Source organism: Mirounga leonina, unplaced genomic scaffold, assembly GCF_011800145.1.
Source record: "Mirounga leonina isolate KUSES-001 unplaced genomic scaffold, KU_Mleo_1.0 Mir_201, whole genome shotgun sequence".
In the NCBI taxonomy this organism is placed as follows: Eukaryota; Metazoa; Chordata; class Mammalia; order Carnivora; family Phocidae; genus Mirounga; species Mirounga leonina.
Genome location: NW_023270504.1, coordinates 29,734,952 through 29,759,902, shown reverse-complemented (window position 1 = coordinate 29,759,902; position 24,951 = coordinate 29,734,952). Strand labels below are relative to the sequence as shown.

At 36.4% G+C, this 24,951-nt stretch overlaps 1 protein-coding gene across 9 annotated transcripts in view; it reads right to left on the bottom strand.

Moving 5' to 3' along the window:
- ERC1 (ELKS/RAB6-interacting/CAST family member 1) overlaps positions 1-24,951 on the bottom strand; it is a 554,437-nt gene that overhangs the window by 365,208 nt on the left and 164,278 nt on the right. For all 9 annotated transcript variants that reach the window (XM_035028513.1, XM_035028517.1, XM_035028519.1 and 6 more), the window contains 4 exons: positions 24,745-24,882; positions 22,901-23,041; positions 21,781-21,921; positions 10,330-10,523 (listed from right to left, as the gene is read on the bottom strand). In XM_035028513.1, the coding sequence (XP_034884404.1) occupies positions 10,330-10,523; positions 21,781-21,921; positions 22,901-23,041; positions 24,745-24,882 (614 nt within the window). The remainder of the gene's footprint in view (positions 1-10,329; positions 10,524-21,780; positions 21,922-22,900; positions 23,042-24,744; positions 24,883-24,951) is intronic.

The window sequence follows — 24,951 nt, the reverse complement described above, 5'->3', positions numbered from 1 at the left end:
GACCCTCCCCCATTTCATGCTCTCTCTCTCTGTCTCATTCTCTCTCTCAAATAAATAAAATCTTAAAAAAAAAATTAAAAATAAAATTAAAAAAATAAAATAAAATGGGGTACATTAGAAAATAAAGTTAATTTGGAAATACTTTCTTCCACTTCCACATTCTCTGGAATAATTTTATTCACTCTCTCTGCATGCATCTTTAATATCTATTCACCAAGAACAGAAGATGCACCATTACTTTATGCATCACTAAGATGAAAAAAAAATACTAATTAAACTAAGCCATGCCATTATTTATACATGTATCCCAGATTCAGAGATGTTAAAATGTAAAAATAAAAGTTATAATTGGTATTTCATTGTGACAAAAGAGGTAGGAGGTTATCTATACTTCTATCTAACCTACAGATCAAAAAATAATCCCACAGGATTATATTAAATTATATAAAAATATTTTATAGATACGTTTTACTTATACTTTTACAGAAGGAAAAGTATAGGCACAACTGTAAACACATTACAAACATAGAAGAAATGAATAAAAATATCTGCAATATCACTAGTTAAGTATAATAAGGGATTAAAAATCTCCATCTGTTTGATTTATGAAAGGTCTGAATATACAGGTAATGGAAGATAAAAATGGAAGAAATGTGGGATGATTAGATAGTGAAACGAGAAAGGAGCTCTGTCTCTTTGTATTAACATATATATTGATTAGGCCCTCAATAATGTAGAGTCACACAACAGAACATGATAGACACTATAAGAATAGCACAAATAAACAAAAGAGAAATTACTACCTCAGGGAAGTCAGTAAAGCTGGCTTTCTTTTCCAAAAAGGTAACAGTTAAAAGGGGTCAGATTCCCAAAAACAAATACAGAAAAAGAAAATTTTAGTCAAAGAGAAAAGAGTAAGAAAAAGCAGATAAGAAAAAAGGATTCATCTTTTAATTTTGAGGTCCATTTTTTTTACATAAACAGAGGTAATTCTACTAAGATTATCAAAACAAAAATTTAAAATATCATCCTGTAAACTAGTTCACATTTCCCAAAACATTTTAGGAGATTTATGAAAAATAAAGACAACTCCCATTTTCATTACATAAAATTTCAGACACTAATAATCTTTAGAAGCAAATCAAAAACAAAAGGCCAAATCCTTGAGCCATGGGATTTAAGCCTAGCAACTATCTTCCCTAATTTCTTCAAATACCACCAGAAAAGTTCCTTCTCTTATGCATACATACATGCAAATAACACACCAGATTATATCTCACTCCTGACAGGATAGGAAAACCACCCCAATCTTCGTGTTCAAGATCAGTTCGGTACCTTGATCTTGATGCACAGAAGTACAGATTTATCTCACTTATCAAAATGAGATTAAGTTACTACTTTAGCAGCTCAAACAGCTAATTCAGGGGCTAACTACCTTGAGCCTAAATTCTGAGCAAAGTGAGAACACTCTTGCTTTAAAAAAAAAAAAAAAAATCGGGGCGGTGGGGAGGAGACAAAATCAACTGAAGAGGCTCTAAATCTTACGACTAGATATACTCTACTTTTTAAATAAAGCCAGTTGTTTATAAATCAGAATGTAATTCCCTTAGAAATAATATTATACATGCAGTTTAGGTTTTCTTGATAGCCCACGAAATTTAAGTTTAGTCATGATGCAAGAGCCTAGAACTAATAGCTCAAGATGAGGTCTAAAAAAGATGGTTAGCAAAGAAAATAAAGTTAACCATCAAAAAGTGAAAAAACTAAGTTTCCTCCATTATAAGTACTCATAGGACTGGCCTAATAATGTGTGTGTATATATGTGCGTGTGAATGAATAAATAACAAAACTTGTCTCCGATTCTCTGGCTTCCTTAGAATGGTAGCAGTAGCAGTATCCTGGCTTCCCCTCTCTATTTCACATCTCTACACCAGAGTTCCAGGACCTGAAATTAAAAGTCTAGGGTCCAAAATTACCTACTAGTGTTCCAACCAAACAACCTCTCAAGTCATTGTGATTTCATATTGGTCTTAAAAATTAATTTAAGACCACACTCGGGGCGCCTGGGTGGCTCAGTCGTTAAGCGCCTGCCTTCGGCTCAGGTCATGATCCCAGGGTCCCGGGATCGAGCCCCGCATCGGGCTCCCTGCTCGGCGGGAAGCCTGCTTCTCCCTCTCCCACTCCCCCTGCTTGTGTTCCCTCTCTTGCTGTGTCTCTCTCTGTCAAATAAATAAATAAAATCTTAAAAAAAAAAAAGAAAAAAGAAAAATGAACAGAGGGGCGCCTGGGTGGCTCAGTCATTGAGCGTCTGCCTTCGGCTCAGGTCATGACCCCAGGACCCTGGGATCGAGCCCCGCATTGGGCTCTCTGATCAGGGGGAGGCCCACTTCTCCCTCTCCTACTCCCCCCGCTTGTGTTCCCTCTCTCGCTGTGTCTCTCTCCGTCAAATAAATAAATAAAATCTTTAAAATAAATAAATAAATAAAAGACCACACTGAAGAGTACAAAGTTCAAGAAGTCCCTTCTCTATGAAAATCCTATATCCAGAGGCACATATTAATTGGGTATGTTGAGTATTACTTCTCAGGAGAGTCAACCAAACCTTAAACTGAAACCTTAGTGCTGAAATTTCCAGCTAGCACACAAGCCATGGAAAGACGCTTGTGTTAGCACCATCACAAAGGAAAAGACAACAGCTGCGCTTTGTTGAAGTCTTAGTCTTCTGGGGCCAGAAATACCTCTTTATTGAGTCCAGACTGACAGAAAGGCTAAAAGTCAGACAAGGCAAGACTGACACCTGGTGACAAAGCAACCCACATGCCAGTTCCAAAGTACCCCCGTCCTCTAAGACAGCATTCTAGCATGTGGGAAAAGCCTTTGACCTCAGCAAGATCTTCAAGTGAACAGCCTCTTAATAAAAAATTGAACACAGGAGGTTAGGGAGGGAAAAAAAAAAAAGGAAGGGAAAGACTCTGGAATTCTGGAATTCTTAGGCACAACTCTATTACCACCCACTTACTTATGTGATAGAGGACCAGACATTTAATAATCTCTGTGTGCCTCAGACTCCTTATCTATATTTTAAAAACTCTATATAAGAACCCTTCCCAAAAACAAACAAAAAAGTCATGATACAAGAAGGGGCAGCTAAAATTAACAAATACAACTATTAAACAAAGTACATTAAAATTTGAGGGGCATCTTTCTAAGAAAAATAAGATCCACCTGATAAATACCAAAAGGAAGACATGCAAGGCTTACAGAGTTCCTACAGGAAATCTCCACCCAAAATATGTGCCAGTTTGCTTTTTAATGTTTCCACTAAAGGACAGAAAAAGAATTGATTGTTGAATACAAATAACTTAAGAGTAATGCCCACTTCAAAGTGAAATAAGGCCATTTCTGCCACAATAAAAACTTGTTTTTAAAACGTCAAATATATCCCTCTTTAAAAGAGTTGCCTGATTGAGGGCAAAAATCTCCTGTATAATGAAGGCCCTTTCGAAAAGTGAAGGGACAGGATCTGTTTCAGGCATTTGCCTGGGGATGAAGTAAGAGAAGAGACAAAGAGAGGACTGAAACAAAGGTAAAGAAGCACTGACCCCTGTGTGGACATACCTGAAAATATCAGCACAGCAGAATCTGTGTAACTGCTTTAACTGGTATCCTCAAATTACTGCCTTATTTAAAAGAACCAAAGTTGGCATGACAAGGGACTCACTCTTGATTTAAGGCAGTAATTAAAACAGCAAGGAAGTTAATTTTTGATTCATAAAGTATCAGGTAGACAAAGATAGCCCAACCTTGGTCAAGGCCTCTAAGCTGCTTCTGTTCTAGCACCTTCAATCCTTGTTTAACTTCTCAAAATTTTAAATCTTTTCAAAATGGTTGCTTCTACTATAGAAACACTTTAAAAAGAAAAAAAAAAAGAAAGAAAGAAAGAAAACAAAAAAGGGGGAAGTAAGTTTGTAAACTGTAACCGTCTGAATGTTTTGGGTGGCGAATTACAGAAAATCTTGTTTCAAAATAGTTTAAGCTTTAAGAAAACATAACAGGAAGTGCAGTTTCAGAAATACTCCTAAAACGAGTTCAAGGATACTCCCAAACTGAAGATGACACAAACAAATGAAAAGATATATTATGCTCATGGGCTGGAAGAATTAATGTTGTTAAAATGTCCATGCTATCCAAAGCAATCTATATTCAATGCGATCCCTATCAAAATACCAGTGTATTTTGCACAGAACTAGAATAATTCTAAAATTTGTATGAAAACACAAAAGACCCTCAAAAGCAAAAGCAATCTTGAGAAAAAACAACAAAGCTGGAGGTATCACAAGCCCAGATTTTCAACTATACTACAAAGCTACAGTAATCAAAACAGTACAGCACTGGAACAAAAACAGACACACAGATCAATGAAAGAGGATAAAGAGCCATGAAATAAACCCACACTTACACAGTCAATTAATCTACAACAAAGGAGGCAAGAATATACAATGGGAAAAAGACATTCTCTTCAGTAAATGGTGCTGGGAACACTAAAGAGCTACATACAAAAGAATCAAACCAGACTACTTCCTATCACTGTATTAAAAAAAACAAAAACAAAACAAAAACCTCAAAACAGATAAAAAACCTAAATGGTAAGACCTAAAACCATAAAACTCCTAAAAGAAACCATAAGTAGTAAATACTTAGATATCAGTTTTAGCAATATTGTTTTTTTGGATCTGTCTCCCCTGAAAAGGGTAACAAAAGCAAAAATAAACTACTGGGACTATATCAAATCAAAGAGCTTTTGCATAGCAAAGGAAACCATCAACAAAATGAAAAGGCAACCTACCGAATGGGAGAAGATACATGCAAAAGATATATCTGATAAGGGGCTAATATCTAGAATATATAAAGAATTCATACAAGTCAACAATAACAACAAAAACCTAATTTAAAAAATGGGCAGAGGATGGAATAGACATGTTTCCAAAGAAGACATAAAGATGGCCAACTGACAAAAGATGCTCAATACCACGAATCATCAGGGAAATGCAAATCAAAACCACAGTGAGATATCACCTCACATCAGCCAGAATGGCTAGGATCAAAAAAGACAAGAAATAACTAGTGTCGGTGAAGATGTGGAGAAAAGAGAACCCTGGTGCACTGCTGGTGGGAATGCAAACTGGTGCAGTCACTGTGGAAAACAATATGGAGGTTCCTTAAAAAATTAAAATACTATGAGACCCAGTAATCCACTTCTGGGTATTCACCCAAAGAAAACAAAAACACAAATTCAGAAAGATGTATGCACCCCTATGTTTACTGCAGCATTACTTACAAGAACCAAGATATGGAAGCAAGCTAAGTGCCCATCGACACATGGATAAAGAAGATGTGGTACATATATTTATAATGGAATATCACTCATTCATAAAAAAGAATAAAATCTTGCCATCTGGGACAACTGGATGGACCTAGATGGTATTATGCCAAGTGAAATAAGTCAAACAGAAAAAGAAAATGCTACCACAAAAACCAAAACAAATACCAAAAACAAAAAAAAACAAAAACAGAAATAGACTCATAAATCCAGAAAACTAACTGGTGGTTGTCAAAAGGGAGGGGGAAGGTAGAATGGGTGAAATAGGTGAAAGGGGAAAAAAAAGGTACAAACTTCCAGCATAAAAGAATTAAGTTATGGGGATGAAAATATAGCACAGGGAATACAGTCAGTAATATAATAACTTTGAATGGTGACAGATGGTCACTACACTTACTGTAGTGAGCATTTCATAATGTATATAAATGTCAAGTCATTATGTTGTCTACCTGAAACTAATATAATATTGTACGTCAACTCTACTTCAATTAAAATATATATAACAAAAAAAAAAACCCAAAATGTACTCATAGGTAGAGAGAACAGCTAAGTGGTTGCCAGAAGTATGGTTTGGCGGGGTGGGGCGAAATGGTTAAAGGTTGTCAAAAGGTATAAACTTCCTGGGGATCTAACATACAGCATGGTGACTATAGTTAACAATACTGTAGGGTATATTTGAAAGTTGCTAAGAAAATAGATCTTAAAAGTTCTCATCATATGAAAAAAAAATTTCTGTAACTGTACCGTAACAGATGTTAACTGCAGTTATTGTGGTGATTATTTTGCAATCTACACAAATACTGAATCATTACATTGTATGCCTGAAATTAATATAATGTCATATGCCAATTATACTTCAATAAAAACAATTTCTTTAATTAAAAAAATTTTAAACAATTATTGCAGAAGTCTGAAAAGCTATTAAATCAGAATTCTATCAGCCTCCATTACTCTTCTTTCAATATTTTAAACATTATGCCAAAGATAAGCCTCTCTATTATAAATCTAAATAGAAACTCTAATATGATCACTTTAGAAGAGAAATTCGTAACTACATTCAGGATTCCTGAGGCTAATCTAAATTGATCTACTTATGTAAGGACAGGTAAAGCTCTAGGGTTTTTTTATTTTTGTTTTTGTTCTTCCTTAAATTGATTTATTAAGACTATCCAAAATCACCTGATGATAACTTTTTAAAATGTCAACTTGGCTAGGCTAAAGCACTCAGATACTTAACTATACACTAATTTAGATGTTGCTATGACGGTATTTTGCAGGTATAATTAAATCCTCTAATCCATTTAAGTAAAGGAGATTATCCCAGATAATCAGAGTGGGCATAACTGAATCCTTTGGAAGGCCTCTAAAAGCAGGACTGAGGTTGCCCCAGGTGAGAAAAAAAAATTCTGCCTATGAACTTGGCAGAATTTTTGCCCATGCCCATGATATTTCTATCCTACTGGTGATCTTCTCTTCCTGTCAGCTAGCCATCCAGATTTCAGACTTCCTTTGCCAGTCCCTCACAATCATGCAAGACAACTCCTTGTAATAAATTTCCAGACATTATATATATATCTCCTACTACTTCTGCCTCTCTGGTTGCACTCCCAACTTATATACACCACAGTATAAAATATGAATTTAGAAGTAATACTTCTTACATTTAATTGGGAAAATATTTTATATGTGCAGACATATGGGTGGGCTTACATAATCCTTTTAAAAACTGCAGTAAGTCAGGGCGCCTGGGTGGCTCAGTCGTTAAGCGTCTGCCTTCGGCTCAGGTCATGATCCCAGGGTCCTGGGATCGAGCCCCGCATCGGGCTCCCTGCTCTGCGGGAAGCCTGCTTCTCCCTCTCCCATTCCCCCTGCTTGTGTTCCTGCTCTCGCTATCTCTCTGTGTCAAATAAATAAATAAAATCTTAAAAAAAAAACTGCAGTAAGTCAGTGCTACAACACTGAATCATCTTCTAACAGGAGCTACTATTGTTCTACAAGGGCACTGTAAGGGACTATTCATTTTTATCTAGATCACAAAGAACAGGTCTGGGAATTCTTTATGAATTCTTTAATCTAAACCTTTTAACATTGGAGATCCGTATGTAAGAAGCACTAGGAAATGTGCAAAGGTTACTAAGAATTTTCTCTAGTTCAATGATCGTAACAGTCTACCTTTTTTTCTTTTTTTTTGCATTTAGAAGGCTGCTGAACACCCTTGGAGACTAATTCTATATCCCGAGTTATGGTGTGGTGCTACCGTCACACTAGTAAGGGGACACTACTTAAAGGGCATTCCAGCATTAGAACAACCACATCCAAGACTGGCTAGAAACAAAGACGAAGACAATCATAATCAACAATATCAGAATCGCACCAGAGAGAACACGTACTTTTTCCACAAAACAAAGTACCCAAGAGGTACAGTTCAACTTGACACATACCGGCTGTTCTTTAATTCTGATCAAGCAAAATTCCCAGCAAGCCTCAGCAGTAGCAGGAGCGGCAGGAGCAATTCAGTCTAGTACAGAACTGTAGCCTTATATAACACTCACTTTCCCAGGAAGGCCCAAACAAACCCCCCTGACGGTGCAGGGACAGAAACCTGGCGTGGAAGGTACAAACTGTGGGAGACTGGCTTTCTGAGAAACAGCATGGGCAAGAGGGGACACACACAGAGACACACAGAGACCAAAACCCCAATGGATTAGGACCATGATAAGACAAATCAAAAGAAAGGTGAAGAAATTCAAATGATAAATTATGGGGAGACAGACACCCACACATAGAAAATAGTGGAATGGCAACACAAGAAGCAAATGGTTAGTAAGAAACACAGCAGCCACACACATGCACCTCAGTACTAAATATGGGAACAAAAGGCATAATATAATCCTAACTGTCTCTATTATTCATATCTTAAACTATATAGCTGGGCAACAAATTATAAAGCCACTAGCAAAAACTGAGTTTTAAAAACTTTCTTTTTTTTGATAGCCAAGAAACTTTGTGTCAAATCCTAAAACAAAATTATAGTGGTACCTGGCTAGAGGCTAAAACTGTGTGGTGCTTTTTAACCTTTTAAGTTATATTCTGTGGAAGAGTAGATAATTTACAACTTTCTCCAAATGTGAGAAATATAGTGGTTAATAAAAGCAATTTGTTGTGCTTTGGGTATCAAATATAAATTTAATCCTATTTCTTACTATCTTCCAAGTCACACCCAACTCCAAAAATCAGTATTAGGTCCAAAAATGAATCAAAAAGTTTTTCAAGCAAGCAGCCTGGAATAACAAGCAATAATTTCAATGTAGATTTCTAATACAAGAAAACAAACTGAAATATGAAACTTGATCAGGAATTTTTCTTCTGAAATATCAAAATATTTAGTGGGAAGTCACTAATCCATCAAAAGTATTATATTTTAAAACCTATGCAGCACAGGTCATACACAAAAGGCCAACACAAAAGCAGACAGGCATGTGTTCATGTGACTATATAAGTGTGTGTGTGTGTGTGTGTGCTGGGGGACAAACTTAATGCAAACATGAAGAAGGGCATATAAAAATACAATAATCTCATCTGGAGACCGGGAATTTTTAATTCTAATCTAAAGAATTCTATCCATTCGTCTTATCCAGAACCAGAAAATATGAATAGAGTTAATATCAAAGTAAGAAGAATCTCATGAGTATGCAATCAGTAGAGTGAAGAAAAATTGTAAGGGTTAGACTTTATTGTTTTAGTTTCTTGAAAATTAAAATTCTATGGGTGGGGGAATATCAAGTCTCCAGTCACCCAAAAATTTTAAACTTAGTAAACAACTTATGAAAGTCGTTTCATATTTCCCAATCTTCAAGAACATGAAAATAAAATATTCCTAAGAATCAGCTCCAAGGAGCCACATAGGTTAATGACTTCATTCTGTCACTGTTGTTTCTATTTAGAAGAATATGGGTAATGAATGAAGTTCTACTAGAAGAACTACATCAATGTACTTGTAAATTTATGTTAAATACATGCTGTAAAAGAAGAGGTCGAAAGACATACACTTAATCTTTAGTATAAAACAGTCTACATGGGCGCCTGGGTGGCTCAGTTGGTTAAGCAACTGCCTTCGGCTCAGGTCATGATCCTGGAGTCCCTGGATCGAGTCCCGCATCGGGCTCCCTGCTCGGCAGGGAGTCTGCTTCTCCCTCTGACCCTCCCCCTTCTCATGCTCTCTCTCTCTCTCTCATTCTCTCTCTCTCAAATAAATAAATAAAATCTTTAAAAAAAAAAAAAAAAAACAGTCTACAAAAAAAAAAAAAGACAAGACAGAAAACTCCAAGAGAGCTGTCGGGCTAGACCTGTAAACACAGCTCCTTTTGAAGAATTCAAAGTCAAAGATCCATAAAAATCATATCCAAGTCTCTTAAATTATCCTCAAAATGTTGCTTCTTCTAAATTTGACCTATGCGCTGATGTAACAGCCTGCTTCTCCACAATACAAATTGTGTAAAGTCTAAAAATTCATAGCCGGAAGGAGCATTGGGCTCAATAAAAAAGGTCTAAGCCAAAAAAATATTACCTCCTTGAACTTGGGGTTCATTTGCTCTGTAGATAATAAAGTAATTAAAAAGCAAGTAGCTATTTGTACCCTCATGATCAGCTAGTAGAAAAGTTCAATTTCTCCATTGATGAATACTTTCTCACTTTCCAATCAATGATGCTGGTGTCTACAGCTTCCTAATATACCCCCTTTGATGTTGCCTTTCAGATGTTGCAACAATGAATTTACAATGACTTAGAATAAAAAGTAGATTAAAAAAAATAATACAAACACTCAAGAACCTAAATTCCGAGAGGCAGATATACTGAACAAGTATGCCCCCCAAAGTATACAGTTTTAAAACCATACTTTAAACCTTTCTAACAAAATTAAGTCCACCATTCAGCTTTCCTATCCTTACCTTTCCAACTCTGCGATCTTCTTATCTTTGTCATTCTTCTCATTTTCCACTTCCTTCAAGATTTCCAAGAGGCGGTCAACTTCTGCCTGGGCCTTGCTAGATTCATCTTTGAACCTGGCAATCTCTCTCTCCAATTGCTGTATTCGGTCACTCATCTCTGGACTGGCTCTGGCTTCCAATGTTGCCTCATGTGCCTACAAAGAAAAGTGTTCAAATTCTATCAGACACATATAGTGGCAGTGGGCAAACCATGTCCCAAAGGACCATCTATATTTCAACTTAAATAGAGCATTATCAAATATCTAATAGCAGGTCTTCAATTTATGAAGCTTTTCTCTGCTTAAATAGTACATAGACAAAATAGTAGTAATAAATTGAGAAATAATTGTCATGGATTTCAAATGGATTTGTGTTTAGATGTACTACAGTACATATCTGAATATTAGGTCAAAAATCATATGACAAGACATGTTTTTCTGAGTGTGAGATATACAAAAAAGCCATTAGACTACTATTGATCTCTCCAAGATAATCTCTCCAATTTCTCTCAAAAAGGCATCACTAGAGATTCACTGCTGATGTTACTATAACCAATGCCAATGCTGAGATCTAATTCCCACTTGACCCTTACTTCCCTTCCCTTTTCCTATATACTGCTTTACCAACATGTATGAATCACATGGCCTGGAGCATACACAATCTATACTACAAATGTGATGCCATAAAACTGAAGTTAGGTTACAGGGCACCTGGGGGGCTCAGTCAGTTAAGTGTCTGATCCTTGGTTTCGGCTCAGGTCATGATCCCAGGGTCATGAGATCGAGCCCCACATTTGGCTCTGTGCTCAGCATGGAGTCTGCTTAAGATTCTCTCCCTCTCCCTCTGCCCCTCCCCCCACACTCTCTCAATCTTTCTCTAATAAATACATCTTTTAAAAAAAAATGAAGTTAGGTTAAGAAAATGGCTATCCACACACAGATATCCTCCTAAGACAGGATTCAGGATTTTACAAGATAACATGGAACAAACTAAGTCAGAAATCAATAGTCCCATGTAGAACCAAGAAGAATTTTCAGAATCCTGTTGCAAATATAACTAGTACCTTCAATGCATTTTGGAATGCAAAGCAATTTCAATAATTAAAAACTAATTATCAAGTCTTTAATTTTTCTCCCGAATCTCTAAAGCCATGCATGTATAATGTATTTAAAGAGAAGGCAGAGGTGAAGATGTTTTATTTTCCCTTATTTAATAGACAATGAAACATAATTAGTTCTTTAAAATGGTTTGAAAAAATATTAAAAGGGTAAATATATATTATTAGGAAATACTTCGGAAAGCTCTGATGCAAATACCTTGAATAAAAGAGAAATGTTCCTATAAATTGGGCTAAATGCTTTGTCAAAGCAAAAGCTGTACTTCTAAGATCAAGACCTTCACCAACATCTTCTGTTTCAGGTTTAATCAGTTAGGAAAATCCAGTTACTAACAGTGGCCTTTAAAAAAGATTCCACTGGCAGACATGTATTTTAATGTGTTAGCAAAATTCTAATCTAAACTGGTGTGGTGAAAAGCCACAACAAAGTAAAATCAAGAAGAAAGAGAGGCAGCCCTGAATGAATTAACTAATTAAGAATAAAACAAGGCAAAAGCAGCAGAAATGCAAACACTTCCCGAGCCTGGAGGGAAATTTTGATCTTACAGAAACTTTTCTACTTTGTATTCATCCCAATATACTTTAGAAAGGAGTCATTTTTTAAGTCTAGAGTTCCTACTTGAGGAAGGGAGAGAGAAAGTCAAGTGCATTCATTTTCTACAGAGTAGTAAAAAACCACTCATAAAAAAATACAGAAAAAACATCAACCAGGGCTTTATGGCACTACTCTGTCACAACACTTATTGGCCGGAATGGGTGGCTTAATACTATTTCAGGATCCTAAAGGGAGAAAAGTCAGTAAGAAAAGAAGAAAAAAAGGTAGAAGGAAATGGTATAAGAAAAGAACAAGCAAGGGGCGCCTGGGTGGCTCAGTCGTTAAGCGTCTGCCTTCGGCTCAGGTCATGATCTCAGGGTCCTGGGATCGAGCCCCGCATCGGGCTCCCTGCTCAGCAGGAGGCCTGCTTCTCCCTCTCCACCCCCCCGCTTGTGTTCCCTCTCTCGCTGTATCTCTGTCAAATAAATAAAAATCTTTAAAAAAAAAAAAAGAAAAGAAAAGAACAAGCAAGAGAAAGAGAGTAAAAGATCAAAAATATAATTTTTAAAAACTTGTGATAAAAAAAATTCTCCAGAAAGAGATATTTCTTCCCAGAGGGAAAAAAAAAGAATTTAGCACTTTTTACAGTTCTCGTAATTCAGAAGTTGAATTTCAATGCTTTCCTTAATAATTCTGAGGTCATTATCTCATGCAGAAGACATAAAATATGGAAATTCACCTACAGGGCATAAATTCCTAAGCTAGAAGTGTTTCTGTTCCATTTCCACTCTGTTCTATTTTTGTGTTAGTACTGTACTGTCTTGATCACTACAGCTTTTTAATATAACTTGAAGTCCAGAATTGTGATGCCTCCAGCTTTGCTTTTCTTTTTCAAGATTGCTTTGGCTATTCAGGGTCTTCAGTAGTTCCATACAAATTTTAGGACTGTTTGTTCTAACTCTGTGGAAAAACTCTAGTGGTATTTTTTTTTAATATTTTATTTCTTTATTTGAGAGAGAGAGAGAGCACGCACAAGGGGTCGGGGGGCAGAGGGAGAGGGAGAAGCAGGCTCCCTGCTGAGCAGAGGGCCCGATGTAGGGCTCAATACCAGGACCTGAGCTGAAGGTAGATGCTTAACTGACTGAGCCACCCAGGCAACCCTGCTGGTGGTATTTTGATAGGCATTGCATTAAATGTGTAGATTGCTTTGGGTAATACAGACATTCTAACAATATTTGTTCTTCCAATCCATAAGCATGGAATGTCTTTCCATTTCTTTGTGTCATCTACAATTTCTTTCATCAGTGTTTTATAATTCTCAGAGTACAAGTCTTTCACCTCTTTGGTTAGGTTCATTCCTAGGGATCTTACTTGTTTTTGGTACAACTGTAAATGGGATTGATTCCTTAATTTCTCTTTTTGTTGTTCATTATTGGTATATAGAAATACAACAGATTTCTCAACGTTATTTTATATCCTTGTGACTTTACTGAATTCATTGATCAGTTCTAGCAGTTTTTTCGTGGAGTCTTTCAGGTTTTCTATGTTTATAAACTATCAAGTGATCTGCAAATAGTGAAAATTTGACTTCTTCCTTACCAATTTGGATGCCTTTTATTTCTTTTTGTTGTCTGATTGCTGTGGCTAGGACTTCCCGTACTATGTTAAATAACTATAGTGAGAGTAGACATCCCTGTCTTGTTCCTGACCATAGAGGCACTGAGGATGACATTAGCTGTGGGTTTTTTGTATTTGCCTTTATTTTGTTGAGGTATGTTCCCTTTAGACCTACTTTGTTGAGGGTTTGTATCATGAATGGATGTTATACTTTGTCAAATGCTTTTTCTCCATCTACTGAAATGATCATATGGTTCTTTTCTTTTATTATTGTGGTGTATCACATTGATTGATTTGTGTTTTTTTTTTTTTTGATTGATTTGTGAATATTGAACCACACCTGCAAACCAGGAATAAATGCTACTTGACTGTGGTGAATGACTTTTTTTAATGTATTGTTGTGTTTGGTTTGCTAGTATTTTATTAAGAATTTCTGCATCCAGGTTCATCAGGGATACTGGCCTACAGTTCTCTGTTTTAGTGGAGTCTTTATCTGGTTTTGGTAATCAGGGTAATGCTGGCCTCACAGAATGAATTTGGAAGTTTTCCTTCCTTCTCTGTTTTTTGGAATAGTTTGAGAAGAAAAAAAAGAGAAATAAGTATAGTGGGGATGTACAGAAAAGAGAACTCTTATACACTGTTGGTGGGAATGCAATTCGATACAGTCACTATGGAAACAGTATGAAGCTTCCTCAAAAAGTTAAAAACAGAACTACCATATGATCCAGGAATTCTGCTTCAGGGTATATATCCAAAGGAAACAAAATCACTATCTCGAAAAGATTATCCATACCCGCAAATTCATTGCAGCATTATTTATAGTAGTCAAGACAGGAATCAACCTAAGTGTCCACTGATGGATGAATGGATAAAGCAGTCATGGTACATATACAGAATGGAATACTATTTACCCATTAAAAAAAGAAGGAATTCCTTCCATTTGTAACAACATGGATGGAGCTTGAGGGCATTATGCAAAATGAAGTATGTCACAGAGAAAGAGAAATATTACATGATCTTGCTTATATGTGGAATCTAAACAACTGAACTCAGACAAACAGAGAACAGATGGCTGGTTACCAGGGGAAGGGAGAGGAGTGTGTGAAATGGGTGAAAGTGGTCAAAGAGTACAAACTTCCAATTATAAGATGGTAAAGTTCGCAGGATGTACTACACAGCATGGTGACTATGGTTAACAATACTGTTTTATTAGAAAATTGTTGAGAGAGTAAATTTTAAAAGTTCCCACAAACAAAAAATAAATTGTATCTATATAAAAAAGTAAACAAAAATAAACCTACAAATAAGCTATAAAACAAAACAAAACAAAATGCTAATGTAGAAAACAAAGACAACAAAATCCTAGGCCTAGTAAGCTCCTAAAGAATTAAAATTGTAGGGACGCCTGGGTGGCTCAGTCAGTTAAGCGTATGCCTTCGGCTCAGGTCATTGATCCCGGGGTCCTGGGATCGTGCCCCACATCGGGCTCCCTGCTCAGTGGGAAATCTGCTTCTCCCTCTGCCTGCCGCTCCCCCTGCTTGTGCTCACTCTCTCTCTCTCTGACAAATAAATAAAATCTTTAAAAAGAATTAAAATTATAGCAAATAAAAAAACCAAAAAATCATCTGACGATATTTGGCTCTATTTTTTTTTTTAGATAGAACTGACATATAACATTACATTAGTTACAGGTGTACACCATAATGATTTGACATATGTATAGTATACTGTGAAATGATCACCACAATATATCTAATTAACATCTATTACTACAAAGTTACAAATAATTCCCCTATTGTGATGAGAACTTTTAAGATCTACTCTCTTAGCAAATTTCAAATATACATAAAGTATTATTAACTATAATCACCATGCTGTACACTATATCCCTGGACTTATTTATTTTATAACTGGAAGTTTTTACCTTCTGACCCGCTTCACCCATTTCACCCACATGCCACCACTCCCCCTGCATCACCTCCTGGCAACCACCAATCTGTTCTCTATATCTATGGGTTCAGGTTATTTTTGTTTTTACATTCCACATATAAGTGAGATCATATGGTATTTGTCTTTCTCTATTTCACTGCCCTGCTTTTAAAATGTAATAGTGCTAGGGAAGTATTTATCTACTAGAATGAGATAAAATCTGAAGCACAATATTTAACAATTGTTCTGAGTCTTATTACATCTTATTGCTTCTTATCTCAATCTTACATTAGGAAATACACTCTCATTTATTCTAAGACATATTTTAAAGTCAAAGGTTTTTCTCTTCTTTCTTGAGAGGTAGTTTCCAATATAAATTAATGAGTTTAGAAAACATTTTGATAATATAAAAAAAGTTCATTTGACATCTAGTAGAACTAAAAAAGCTATATAAAACATGTATATTGGGGGCGCCTGGGTGGCTCAGTCACTTGAGCCTCCAACTCTTGATTTCAGCTCAGGTCATGATGTCAGGGCCCTGGGTCGAGCTCCGTATCAGGCTCCCCACTCAGCGGGGAATCTGCTTACCTCCCTCTCCCTCCACCCCTCCCCCCACTCATGCACGCACACCCTCACCCTCTGAAATAAATAAATAAATAAATAGCCATGTATATTGTTAATTCAGACTTCTGTGATATACTCTCAAATTCCTTGGGATAGGTAACCTATTAATTCCATAAATATTTAATGTGTTAATTAATAAAACTAAAGCTGATTCCCAAACATGTTAGCAATAACTGTATTTTTATTTTAGGTTTTAGATGTTATTCTAAATAGCAAAATTCACATATGTATCTTCACAAAACAAGAATGCATAGGTCTGTCCCATATGGAAAACTGTTGTAACTTCAGCCCCAACATGTAAAAAGTCTGGAAGTCATCACTACCATTCTTAAAACAAGAAGAAGTTAAAAAACTGAAAATCAATTACTTTTCTTGGACCTATCAGAGAACTGAGGTCAAGGGGCAAACTACAACTCCAAAATCAAGAGACGCAGGCAAATGCAGAGAGTCATAGTTGAGATCTACCCACCTGGAGCAAAGCTGTTGGTAGAAACACTTCAATGGTGACTTTGAGGAATTACTAGAGGCTGAGTGTGGATGAGCATGACAGTGAAAAAGTCCTAGAAGCTGCAGTTTAGGGCAGTTTATTTTATTTTATTTTTTTTTTTTTAAAGATTTTATTTATTTATTTGAGAGAGAGAGAATGAGAGAGAGCACATGAGAGTGGCGAGGGTCAGAGGGAGAAGCAGACTCCCCGCCGAGCAGGGAGCCCGATGCGGGACTCGATCCAGGGACTCCAGGATCATGACCTGAGCCGAAGGCAGTCGCTTAACCAACTGAGCCACCCAGGCACCCCAGGGCAGTTTATTTTAATGAACTTTACATCCAGGAACCCCACTAGGTTCTCACAGTGAAGAACTGACAAAAATCCCTTTGTGGTTCTGGTAAGGGTATGGGGGGCAATAATTGTGAAATATGCCCAAACTGTACTCTACCCAAAGGCAGACTCTCCAGGAGTAAAGATTTTAACAGAGTTTTATCCCACCTGGCAGATGGGCATTTCTCCCATTCTAGCCCCCTCTAGCTAAGGGGGAAAACCTTTGTGAAGGTCACAGCCAGGGACACAGGCTCATAAAAGACCAAGACTTAATCATTAGACTATAGAAAGTTTATCTTCCCTCTCACCTTACCATCACACCAACAGGGTTCCAGTATAATAACAAAGGATAACAGCTGAAAGAGCTACAAGATGCAGACTGTCTCTGAAGAGAGAAACCCAAAGTCAACAGAGATGAGAATACTAGAAGAATTTGAAGCCTCTGGCACCTACAGCCACCGCAAACATGAAATACAGCTCAACTTCTAGCCAGACTAAAACCTTAGTTTTAGGATGCCTATTTACCCACATCCTGATATGCCTATTTACCCACTATCTGATACAACATATCTGGCTTTCAACAAAAAAATTACAAGGTATGCTAAAAGGCAAGAAAAGACATAGTCTGAAGACAAAGAGCAAGCATCAGAACCAGACTCAGATATTTTACACTGATGCTGGAATTAATCAGACAGGGAATTTAAAATAACTGATTAACAGTTAAGGTCTCTAATGAGAAGAGTAGGCAATATCCAAGAAAAGATGGGTAATATAATCAGAGAGATGGACACTCTAAGAAAGACTCCAAAGGAAATTCTAGGTATAAAAAACACGTAAGAAAAACTAATGCCTTTGATGGACTAATTAGTAGACCAGATATAGTTGAAGAAAGAATCAGTGAGCTTAAAGACAGGTCAATAGAAACTTCTGAAAATGACGACCTGAGTGGTCAGTCAGTTGAGTGTCTGCCTTCAGCTCAGGTCATGATCTCAAGGTTCTGGGACTGAGCCCCACATTGGGCATCCTGCTCGGCAGGGAGTCTGCTTCTCCCTCTCCCTCTGCCTCTGCCCCTTCCCCCTCTGCTTGTGCTCTCTCTCAAATAAATAAAATCTTTAAAAAAAAAAAAGAAAGAAACTTCCCAAAATAAAATGAAAAGAGAAAAAAACAGTAATAAAAAGAACAGTACAGAACATTCAGGAACTATGGAGCAATTTCAAAAGGTGCAATATATACATAACTGGAATACGAAAAGGAAAAGAAACAAGAAGAAATATTATAAGTAATAATGGCTGATAATTTTCCAAAGTTAAGGACACACACCAAATCAGGAAGCTCAGAACACCAGGCAATATAAATTCTAAACACCTATACATAGGCACATCGTATTAAAATTGTAGAAAATGAAAGACAAAGAAAAAAGCTTAAAAAAAGTCAGAGGGGGAAAAAACACCTTACCTATAGAACAACAATGTTAAGAACTACAGTAGACTTCTCATCAGAAATCACATAAAAAGATATCAGAGTGAAACCTTTAAAGTGTTACAGAGAAAAAAAACCCCACCAATCTAGAAACCCATAACCAGTGTTATTATCTCTCAAAAGTGAACGAGAAATAGAGACTTTCTTAAACTAATAAAAACTGAGAAATTCACAGCCAGGAGACCTACCGTGCAAAAATATATTAAAAGAAGTTCTTCGGGGGGCACCTGGGTGGTTCAGTCGGTTAAGTGTCCAACTCTTGATTTCAGGTCAGGTCATGATCTCAAGGTCGTGAGATGGAGCCACACATTGGGAGTGGAGCCTGCTAAAGATTCTCTTTCTCCCTCTGCCCCTCCCCCACCACACTCATGCTCTCTCTCTCAAAAAGAAAAAAAAAGTTCTCAGGCAGAAGAAAATTATATAGGTCAGAAACTCACATATACATAAAGAAAGAGAACTGGAGAAGGAATAAAGCTAAAACTACATCTTCTATTATTCTTATTCTTCATCTAAAAGGTAATGCTTTAAAGTAATAATAGTAATGTATTAGGTGATTATCATATATGGATAAATGAATGATAACAATGTCATCAGGGAAGGGAGGAAGGAATTGGGAGTATTCTGTTGTATGTACCTGCATAACACATAAAGTGATAACATTTTTTTGAAAGTGAATTTAGATTAAAAATGTCTTACTGCCTGATTTTTTGATATGACACCTAAAGCACAGGCAACAAAAGCAAAAATAGGTGGACTGCATCAAACTAAATAGCTTCTATACAGCAAAGAAAACTATCAACAAAATGAAAAGGCAACCTACAGAATGGGAGAAAATATTTGAAAACCTTATAGCTGACAAGGGGTTAATATTCAAAATATATAAGGAACTCATACAACTTAATAGCACAAACACAAATAATCCCATTAAAACGGGTGAAGGACCTGAACAGATATTCTTCCAAAGAAGACAGACCAATGGCCAGCAGGTACATGAAAAGTAGCTCAACATCACTAACCATCAAGGAAATGCAAATCAAAACCACAGTGAGATAACAACTAACATCTGTTAGAATGGCTATCATCAAAAAGACTAGAAATAAGAGTTGGCAAGAGTATGAAGAAAAAGGAACCCTTGTACCCTGTTGGTGTGAATGCAAATTCATACAGCCATTATGGAAAACAGTACGAAGCTTCCTCAGAAATTCTTAAATGGAGCTAGTATATGATCCAGCAATCCCACTCCTGGATATATATCCAAAAGAAATGAAATCAGTATCTCAAAGAGGTATCTGCACTCTCATGTTCATTGCAGCATTACGCACAAGAGCCAAGATACTGAAAGACTCTAAGTGTCCATCAGTAGATGAATGGATAAAGGAAATACGATGTGTGTGTGTATACTCAAATACTATTTAATCATAAAAAGAAAGTAGGTCTTGTCATTTGTGACTACATGGATGAACATGGAGGACATTATGCTAAGTAAAATTAAGCTAGACACAGAAAGACAAATACTGTATGATCTCATTTATATGTAGAATCTAAAAAAGCTGAACTCATTGAAGCAAAATAGAATGGTGGTTGTCAGAGGCTGGAGGATGGAAAAATGAGAAGGTGATCAAAGAAGGGTATAAATTTTCAGTTGTAAGATCAATAAGCTCTGGGAATCTAATGTACAGGATGGTGACCATACTTAATAATGCTGTATTGTATACCTGAAATTTGCTAAGAGTATTAAAAAGTGCTCTCACCACAAAAAAATAAAATAGTATTATGTGAGGTAATGAATGTGTTAACTAGTTTGTGGTAATCATTTCACAATGTATACACAAATCATCATGTTGTACGCCTTAAATATATACAATTTTTATTTGTTAATTATATCTCAGTAAAGTTGGGGGTTAAGTCAAAACTGTATATGGCAAACTTTAGGGTAATCACTTGAAAAAATTTAAGAAATATAACTGATATGCTAAAAGCAACAAGAAAATGGAATTATATAAAATGCTCAATTAAAAGGGGAGAAAAAGCAAAAAAACAAATGAAACATACGGAAAACTACAGTATCAACCTCCTTGTTGGAGTTGGGCATTGTGGAAGGGGTATAATAGGAAAATATCAATAATGAATTAAAATGAAAGAAACAATCATCCAGAATGAAACAAGGGAAAATATGAAAAGAAAACTGGCCATTAGTAAAACAGGTAATAAACCGAAATAGGGGGAAGCCATCAACCTCCTCCACCCAAAGATAACTTTATTTTTTCTCATAAACCTAAATATAAAGTCCAAGATAAGAGACTATGGTAACAAAGAGGTTAAAAATAAACAAACAGAAAGAAAATGTGGGATTGTCACAAACAGGGGAGTTTGGAATATGAATGAATAATATTACTCTTGATAGTTACCGCTCTGTTTTATAACCCTAAATACACATAAGCAGCTTCATCTTCGATATTCAGGTTTTATATAGAAAACTACCTCCACCTTTTCAGTGAGGAAAAAAAGCCAGCTAAAATGTGAATTGGTCATAATCAGAATCCGTAATCTCATACACAGAATTCTCCTACTTATTCGCAATAACTTTAAGATCCTAGATTTTCTTTCTTTCTTTAGCCTAAAAACATGACTTTACTTTTGACATACCCTACATGAAGATTCACTATAAGGGTATCATGTTGAATACACCCAATATATGGAAAGAGAACAAGACTTAAAGTGTTGAGACTAGGCTGCACCCTTTCTTATTAGTCATCAATATCAACTGGCCTCAGTTAACGTAATTGCTCAAAAGTCATAGCTCCAATTCTCACAGAGTTGGTAGCTCAGAGATTAGAAATATGAAAGTGTTCTGAAAACTACAAACTGCCATATACATCTCAGAGGGAAATAAATCAAAGAAATGGAAAATAAATATCTGTACCACATCCTAATACTCGCCAGTATGGGTGACTATCATTGCTAGATTATCTCCTTCTAGGAAGCTCAATGCTAATGGAAGGAACATATCAGAAAATGAAGATTTTTACATTGTGGTCTTATACTTTGTCCATAAAGGAGCTGCATTTTTTAATCTTTCTCTAAACTGTCAATTTTCTAAGAGTTTGAGGATGCTCAGTAGTAAAATAAAAGAGGACAAGACCATTAAGAGAACTGATGAAGGTATAAATGATATTTTGAACTGTGGGGGATTTTTACATCATTGGTAATTTATTACACATTGAACACTGCAGAGCTCTCTACTCTGTTCTTATTTAAAAGCAAAGTAAGAAAAGTGGAAAAATTTTCTTTAACCTTTTTCAATTGTGATTCCATCTTCAGACACTCCTCCTTCTTCTGTTCCAAAGCAATCTCCAGTGACTTAAGCCGTGAGTCCTTTTTCAGTCCTGAGGAAGCCAGGGAAGAAGCATGCTCTTTCAGATCCAAGAGTGAAGCCTGAAAGAAGCAACACACATCTAGAATAAATACTAAGTACAAACAAAATAAAAATGTAAATTTTAAAATTTATTATCTTGGTGGCTTGTAGTTTCTATTTATTACTATATACTGACAATTCCATTTCAAGAACATTCATGAAATATAAAACAATGTCAGCTTCAGCTTTCAAGTCCTAACTAAAGTAAGTTGAATTCCCGAGAAATACCAACTGAATTGTGACTTAAAGAGTTCTATCAATACATATCCATTCCCATAAAATAAATGGAAGTAGATCAAGCTTCATGAATGAAACTAGTCACTAGCAGTAGTACTCACTACTAGTTACTATAGTAGCTACACTGACGTAAATATAAAATACTTTTCCCTTTTAGAAGGAAAGTTCCACCACAAACTTAAATTTCCATAAATTGCCTTAAAGATACTAGAAAGAAAATCGGAGAGTGTCCCTAAAGCTCAGGCATTATTACATGATCACAAGGCAGTATTTTTACTATTTGTGTCACATTAACAGGATCTTCCAAAAGCAAGACCAAAATATACTAAGTCACCTAAATGGTCAGCAATCACTTAAGATTTCTCTGCCAGTACTGAGACGCACTTGAAGACATATTGTAAATAAGCAGCCCTCCTCCATCTGCATATTCTTTTATCTATCACCTTTCTTACCATTAGCACAGTATTTTTCCATGTGTAACTGTTTCAGTTATTTCAGGATCTATAAAAATGTCATTAACAAGTAAGAAACCAACTCGTAACATATTGAAAAAGCTAAACTTGGGAAATGAATGATCCAATAGCCATTATGTCTCTGCAAAGCTTCCCAAAATACCCCTTAACATCTTCTGAAAAGGCCTGCTATAAGAATATTAAGAAAATCTTCCATCAAATACATTTTTATATGCATTCTGTAAACACCAACAACATATACATACAATGCACTAAGCAAACCAAATCATTCTATTTTGGTGATCTTAACCTCTTTTTCTGAGAGGTCGCCTTGCAATAAGCTGACTTTTTCTTTCAAGTCTTTAAGATCTTTTTTGTAGTTATCAATTTCCTCTTGCTTCTCTCGTTCATCTCTGTCCCGCTGCTCCTTTAAGCGTTCAATTGTCCGCTCCTGATGAGAGAACACGTCAATCCGTAAGAAAATTCCTTTCATACTTCTATCATATGACTCTAATTCAGCTTTTAGCTGATAAATTTCACACTTTCATGCTCCATTCAAAAGACAGTGATAAGTTGTTAATAATCTACTTTTCAAGGAATTCATACTTCCTACCTCTCTTGCAATAATAAAGATGTGGCTTTGTTCTTTTGATTCCCCTAGGTTTCTTTTCCTATAATCTCAAATAGTATTAGAAGTCCTTAAAAGTATTCTTTTGGAATAATCCCCTTTATTCAACTCCCAAGTATCCAAAAACTTTACACACATACAGCCCTAAGGGTGATAAGTAACAAATATTTCTTTTTTATATGTAATTCACGTGTTGCCCACAAGGCAATGGAAACAACTCAACTCAAAATTCACGTACAAAAAAGGAAGAGATTTGGGAGATTATGATATGTTGAGCTTAGAGCATAAAAAAGTGGGGGGAAAAGAGAGAATCCATTAAAATTTCTGTCAACAGATACTCAGGAAGTCTAAAAGTTGAAGCAATTTAAGTATATTTCTGGTTATTATTTCTGACTGTATTCAGGGATCAAGCCTTGATCCCTGGCACATAGCCTGAAGCATTATGAGTCCAAGAGGCTTAAGGAACAGTGACCCTATTCCTTTAAAAAAAGAAAAAAAAACCATCTTATCAGGGGGCACCTGGGTGGCGCAGTCGGTTAAGCAGCTGCCTTCAGCTCAGGTCATGATCCCAGGGTCCTGGGATTGAGCCCCACATCAGGCTCCCTGCTGAGGGAGCCTGCTTCTCCCTCTCCTTCTGCCTGCCTCTTTGCCTACTTGTGCTCTCTGTCTGTCAAATAAATAAATAAAATCTTTTTTAAAAACCCTATTAAAATGCCCCACCAAGATTCCTTGAACCTCCTTCCAAGACATTAACACCTAACTGGCTGGGCCACTTCTTTATTTACTCAACTATTCCTGAAAAATTAGGTTTGCTCATGAACAAAAATGAAGTAGCAAGGCCAAGATTAGAAAAACAACATTAAGACTATATTAGGTATCAACATTGTACAGTAAAGGAGAACTATTTATATGTTGCTTCCTAATGGTCAATGTCTGATATTCCCACATCCCCAAATTCTAGTTGATGAGATAAATAAAAAGAACTTTTCTTTTTCTTCAGAAGAGAGTAAATGGGAATGTATGGCTTAGTCTTTAGAAATTTCAGCCACTGGGGGCACCTGGGTGGCACAGGTGGTTAAGTGTCTGACTCTTGGTTTCGGCTCAGGTCATGATCTCAGGTTGGTGAGATCAAGTCCCACATCAGGCTCCTAGCTCAGTGTGGAGTCTGCTTATCTCTCCCTCTCCCTCTGCCCCTACCCACCTCTCTCTCTAAAATAAATACAGCAATGAAAGAAGAGGGGAGGGGAGGGGAGGAGAAGAGAGGGGAAGGGAGGGGGAAAACTTTCAGCCACTACCCTCTAGTGTGAAATCCATCTTGCCTAGCAACAGATGCTTAAGTTGACAAAAACAAAATGGATTTTCTATCCCTTTATACTATCTACGACAGCAGCAGTACAGAAAGCTCTTTTCTCTTTTGCCCTAAGGGATTTCTTCTTTTATATCCAAGTCTCATTACTAGAGAAAATTTTAGATTAATGAGGAAGCAGAGCAAACGTGTCTACGGAGAGTCCAAACCAGTCACTCACTTTCTCTGCAAGGGCCTCCTCCAAAGTTGTCAAGGCTGTGTCGGTGTTGGTAGTGTCAGCCTGCAACGATTTGACTCGTTCTTTCAAGCTGCTCATTTGCTTCTCCTTATCTCTAAGTTGCTCTTGAAGATTTTCAATCTAAGTGTGGGGGAAAAAAACGAAATTAAGAGAAATACAAATAGTCACAATAAAAATCATTTTAAGTTG